The sequence below is a fragment of the Musca autumnalis genome, unplaced genomic scaffold (genome assembly GCF_047663935.1).
Source record: "Musca autumnalis isolate F117 unplaced genomic scaffold, ASM4766393v1 scaffold_4, whole genome shotgun sequence".
Taxonomy (NCBI): domain Eukaryota; kingdom Metazoa; phylum Arthropoda; class Insecta; order Diptera; family Muscidae; genus Musca; species Musca autumnalis.
The window spans coordinates 132,795,412-132,801,588 of NW_027411977.1; the positions used below are offsets into that span (position 1 = coordinate 132,795,412).

General features: G+C 37.2%; 1 protein-coding gene across 1 annotated transcript; it reads right to left on the minus strand.

The window, feature by feature from the left end:
* Window positions 1-760: 760 nt before the first annotated feature.
* LOC141403074 (uncharacterized) lies at window positions 761-5,917 on the minus strand. The gene is made up of 2 exons (XM_073985239.1): window positions 4,481-5,917; window positions 761-766 (listed from the first exon to the last, which is right to left on the minus strand). The coding sequence occupies exons 1-2, from the start codon at window positions 5,915-5,917 to the stop codon at window positions 761-763; spliced, it is 1,443 nt and encodes a 480-aa protein (XP_073841340.1).
* Window positions 5,918-6,177: the final 260 nt, after the last annotated feature.

A 6,177-nucleotide genomic window follows, 5' to 3' on the forward strand; every position in this document is an offset into this window, starting at 1 on the left:
AAAAATAGTTATCCGACCAATGTCATAAATAATCTACTAAAAAAATCATTATACCCAAAAGGCGACAAAAATGATCAATCTGGCAACACCAAATACTATAGCTTACAATACATTCCGAGACTAACTGAAACAAAATTAATAAAACAAATTATGGACGAAGAAGGAATAAGCATAGCACACAAACCATACAAAACAATATCATCACTATACACAAAAACAAAAAGCAAAATAGAAAAATATGATCAAAGCAATGTAGTGTATGAAATACACTGTAAAGGCAATGAAGAAGACAAATGTGGCAAGGTATACATCGGTACAACAAAGAGGAGTTTAAGCACACGAATATCAGAACACAACAATGACATACAAAAAGGAAAACAAACGACCGCTTTATCACAACACTGTTTAGAATTTGGCCACTCAGCTGACTTTGGAAATGTCAACATACTTGACAAAGAGAGGATAGAAAATAAGATACACTCTCGAAAGCCTAAGAATACAACAGAAAATGGAAAGTGCAATCAACAGAAAAGAAGACAAAGACAACACCAACGCAATATATACATTAGCAATAATTTAGTCTTATTAAACAGTCTGTGATTTCTAGTGTTAAGGAGCTTTGTGATATTTATTTTTAATTTTTTATAATTATTTTTGCATTTATACACTTTTTTAATTGTTGTGTCGTTTTTTTAATACCATCAATTGACAATTTTTAAATGTGAAACTGACGAAAGATTATTTGTAAGTATACAATTCCTTAGTGCTAAGAGAAACAGAATGTAAATATGAAAAATAATTATTTTGATGTATTATTGTTGTCGTTACCAGATTGAATAAAACTTTATCCCTGAAGATGTTGGAAAATCCCAACGAAACGTCGGATGAAAAATGAAATAAATAGTCTTTATTTTCATTAATAACTCAAATGACCTTATAGCCCGATTAGACTAAGTCTAAATTTACACATGTCTCTCCACCCCGTTCGTTACATTTTGTTCTTAGAGATCCCTAAAGCAAGCCGGGTTGTAGATCCCTACATATTTCCGTCACTAAACAAAAGAGTATAAATTACCAAAATGTTGTTATAAAATAACAAAATTATAAAATAAAAGTAATTTACTAAAAAAAAAAATACTTAAAGGAGTGCATTTGGAGTCCATGTCGAAATCTGAACTGGTGATGGGAAGATAATTGAAAAAACCTTTTGTAAGATGAAAGAATATCAGTTGCGGAGAACGGAGGAAGTAATCTTTTGCGTTGCAGCGGTGGTGATTACATTGCAATTTTGGATGTAAACTTTCGAAAAACTAAACTGATAAATTAATTGTAGCTATTTCATGAATTCGTTTGAATTAATAAAGAGTTTTGTTTTTTCATGAAAACCATATTTCAATACAGCATTTCCATTTTCCAAACAAGACATGAAAATTTCATGCCAAGGGGTTGGTGAAAATGACATGCCAAAGCATTGGTTAAAATGACATGTCAAAGCATGGGTGAAAATGACGTGTCAAAGCATTGGTGAAAATGACATGTCAAATCATTGGTGGAAATGACATGCCAAAGCATTGGTGGAAATGACATGTCAACGCATTGGTTAAAATGACATGCTTAGGATCCAGAAAAGAACGTCATCTTTTGGGGTCCACGCTCATATAAAATTCATCGATGAAGATGCTAAAAAGATGACATGCTAGATCACTTGCACCCATGATTGAATGTCATCTTTGGCATCGAACATTTTGCTGGGATCTTTTGAAAAAACCACATAAGAAAAAATCCATCTAGGGCATCAAAATCTATAAAATATAGAAAATTGTACATAATTGCTGAAATTCTGGTCAGTATCGGCTAAACTATTGGGAGTTCAACCAAGTAACCTTTTGCAAAAATCTTCCAAATAAAGTTCTCAACAAATCTTTAGAACATTCTGAAACTCCAAAATGCTTACTTCATGTTGTTTCAGCGGTATTTTGCATCATATCTTTTACAACACGTATTTCAAACACAGTTCACACCAACAGTTTATTTTCGCATTTCGGATTTTACTACATTATTGACATTTTTATTAAATCGTCATTGAAAAATCTACTGAAAACAACGAGATAGAGGCATTTTACAACAATGATATGTTCTGAAGAGCTGTGTATTACATTCCAGGGAATATTTTTCCAAAAGAAAATATTCAGAAAAAATAAACGGTTTTTGGAGATACGGTGCGAAATGTATAAAAATTGTGGAATTTTTACATATATTTTGAAATTTGAGGCAATAAATATAGTTTTTCGAGTTCATTATTACTCCAACTATTTTATTCTTGCCCTTATCTACAAATTGGCTTCAGAGGTCAGATGAAGATTCACATAGGTTTCAGAGATATAGTCCAGAATTGCTTTAAAAAGCCAATATTTAACCATGTTTAGATGGGGCCATAAAATCCGAGCTGGATCTGATACAACAAAACCCAACTAGGGTTTCTTGTCGTTTGAGTCTGTACTTTCAAAAAATCCTCAGTTCGAATTGTTTGCACAAGATCACCATAAAAATGTTGCACAGTGATATTAAACTTTCCACCTGAAATCTATCGGTATAGTTCTACGTCATCATATAGCCTCCCCTAGAACGGCCTCTCCCGATTTTCGGTATTTTTAAGTATTTAGTGTCATTATCAAACCGAAATGGCTGAAATTTTGTGTTAAGTCTTTGATGGTGGTATAAAATATTCATGAAGAGAATTGCTGGTATTGGTCCACAATCTGATATAGCCGCCTTAGAAGGGTACATCGCGATTTGCAGTATTGTGACGGTTGCGGCCTCAATATCGCACCGATATGGCTTAAATTTGGCATTAAGTCTTCGTTGTGGTATAAAACTTTCCAATTGCAATTTGTCGGTATAGTTCTACGTCATCGTATAGCCCCCATAGGTCGGCCCCTCCGGATTTTCGGTATTTTGAAGGTTTCAGTGTCGTTATCAAACCGAAATGGCCGACATTTTGGATTAGGGCTACGTTTTCATAGTATTTGGAAGGTTGTGGCCTCAATATCGCAACGAAATGGATGAAATTTTGCATTTAGTCTTCGTTGGGGGTATAGTTCTACGTCCCACATTAAACGGTCTTTCCCGATTTTCGGTATTGCAAAGGTTTTAGTGTCATTATCAAACCGAAATGGCTAATATTTTGTATTAGGTCTTCGATGGCGATATAAAACATTCAAGAAGACAATTGTTGGTGTAGTTCCACGTTTTGATATAGCATCCATTGAACGGTACCTCCCGATTTTCGGTATTTTAAAGTTTGTGACCTTAATATTCTACTAAAGTGGCTGAAATTTGGTATATAGTCTTCATTGAAGATAAAACACAACTTGGGAACATAGGGCATTTACAAGAAAATTCCATTCTATTCTATTGTTACAAATACATTTAACTTCTTCCCACGACTTGTTCATTCTTTTTAACTGTTCTGCGCCAAGTGTTCTTCGGCCGACCTGGACGTCTACTGCCTTGGAGGTTCCAGTCTAAAGCAATTCTAGAAATGCTGTCGGGACTTTTTCGCAGGGTGTGGCCTATCCACTTCCACTTTCTTCTTGTGATCTGGCGTTTAATGGGTTCTTCATTAGTTTTATTCCATAGTTCTACATTGGAAGTTTTATTTCGCCAAAAGATGCCGCAAATTCTTCTCAAGCATTTGTTAATGAATGCTTGTAGTCTGTTGATAGTTGAATTTGAAATCAGCCAGGTTTCGCTCCCATATAACAAAATAGATTTTACGCACGCGTTAAATATGCGCAGTTTTGTTTGTAGGGAAAGATGTTGTGACCTCCATGTTTTGTTAAGACGATTAAACGCAGATCTAGCTTTATTTAGCCTACTGTTGACGTCTTCTTCTACTCCTCCGTCAATTTCCATGAAACATCCTAAGTAGCAGAATGATTTCACATATTGTAGTGGCTCGGTGTTTATTTTTATTTGGTTGTCCATTGAATAATTCAAGCGCATTGCATGCGTCTTTTTTGTGTTTATTTCGAGCCCAACCTCTTTTGCTCGAAGAACAAGTTCATTTACTTTCTCCTGCATATCGTTGAACTTATGCGACATGAGGCAAATATCGTCTGCAAAGTCCAGGTCCTCTAGATGACGATGAAGTGTCCAAACGATTCCTCTTTTCTTCGAAGAAATCTTCTCCATGATATCGTCGAGAACGACCGCAAAGAGTAGTGGGGATAAGGGACAACCTTGTTTCACCCCGGCGTTGGTTGTGAAAGGCTCGCTTATTGTGTTGCTGTGCTTGACTTGTAATGTTGCGTTGTTATACATTGCCTTTATGATGTTTATAATCTTCGTCGGCACCCGCTTTTTTTTTTTGCAAAGCGGACCAAATTGCACTTCGTTTAATAGAATCGAATGCTTTTCGAAAATCTATAAAAACGAGATAAAGTGGAGTTCGCCATTCTATAGACTGCTCTATTATTACACGCAGGGTGTTTGTCTGATCAACGCAGCTACGATGTGGGCGGAATCCGGCCTGTTTATCACGTAATGTTCCTTCAATAGGCTGCAATCTCTCGTTTATAATGATTGCAATTATTTTGCAAACAGTGTTAAGTAGGGTGATTCCCCGCCAGTTGTCACATTGTTTTAGGTCACCTTTCTTTGGCAGTTTAATTATAGTGCCTTTCGTCCATGCGCAAGGTAGCCTTTCATTGGACCATGCCTCGTTTATGTGGGTGTGTATAATTTTTGCCGATGTTGTAGGGTCCACTTGTAATAATTCGGGTGGTATGCCGTCTTCCCCTGGCGCCTTGTTCCTTTTCAATTTATTAATTGCTGTTTCAATTTCTGATATTGTGGGGGCATTTGTGATAATGGAATCGTCTGGCATTTGATTTCCATAGTTTTGCTGGTGGTTAGGCTCGCAGTCGTCACCGTCCATGTTGCTTATGTCTTCGAAGTGCTGCTTCCATCGTTTCGTTTGCTCTTCGACATTTGTTAGGAGCTTGCCGTTCGTGTCTCTTATTGCTTGTGTACGGGTTTGTAAGTTATTTGAAAGGCGCTTTATTATTTTGTGGAGTTCTCTCATATTGTTTGATCCTGCTGCTGCTTCCGCTTCTTTGGCCATTGCTTCTGCGAAATTCCTTTTGTCATTTCGCGCCGATCGTTTACCATTTTTGTAAACAGTGTTAAGTAGGGTGATTCCCCGCCAGTTGTCACATTGTTTTAGGTCACCTTTCTTTGGCAGTTTAATTATAGTGCCTTTCGTCCATGCGCAAGGTAGCCTTTCATTGGACCATGCCTCGTTTATGTGGGTGTGTATAATTTTTGCCGATGTTGTAGGGTCCACTTGTAATAATTCGGGTGGTATGCCGTCTTCCCCTGGCGCCTTGTTCCTTTTCAATTTATTAATTGCTGTTGCAATTTCTGATATTGTGGGGGCATTTGTGATAATGGAATCGTCTGGCATTTGATTTCCATAGTTTTGCTGGTGGTTAGGCTCGCAGTCGTCACCGTCCATGTTGCTTATGTCTTCGAAGTGCTGCTTCCATCGTTTCGTTTGCTCTTCGACATTTGTTAGGAGCTTGCCGTTCGTGTCTCTTATTGTTTGTGTACGGGTTTGTGAGTTATTTGAAAGGCGCTCTATTATTTTGTGGAGTTCTCTCATATTGTTTGATCCTGCTGCTGCTTCCGCTTCTTTGGCCATTGCTTCTGCGAAATTCCTTTTGTCATTTCGCGCCGATCGTTTTACCATTTTCGCGACGTCTTTATATGGTTCCTTGCTTTGTACATCTCCTAAAGCCTGTTGTTTTAGACATTTCCGTTCCTGGATTAGATTCCAGGTGTAGTCTGATATCCAATCCTTCCGTTCTGACTTCTTGGTGTATCCAACATGGGTTTTTGCTATACTTCTAAGCATGTTGCATGTATCTTCCCATGATGACACGTTGTTTGGGAGTATATGTGTACTTAGACTGTTTGCAACTTCTATGCGCTTATAGTCGGACACACACTCACTCTGCCACCGTCCTCATTACTTAGTGAGGAGCAAAGTAAGTAGGTTTGCCTTGTAATTTTTTTAAGAAGTATCCCATTACTTTTCAGATTACTTGTAATGGGAAAAGAAGCTTGTTTACATTACTTTGTAATCCCAGCAAAATGTTCGATGCCAAAGATGTC

Coding starts and splice junctions, on each gene's coding strand:
- LOC141403074 (XM_073985239.1), bottom strand. CDS start 5,917: ATGCTTAGAAGTATAGCAAAAACCCATGTTGGATACACCAAGAAGTCA.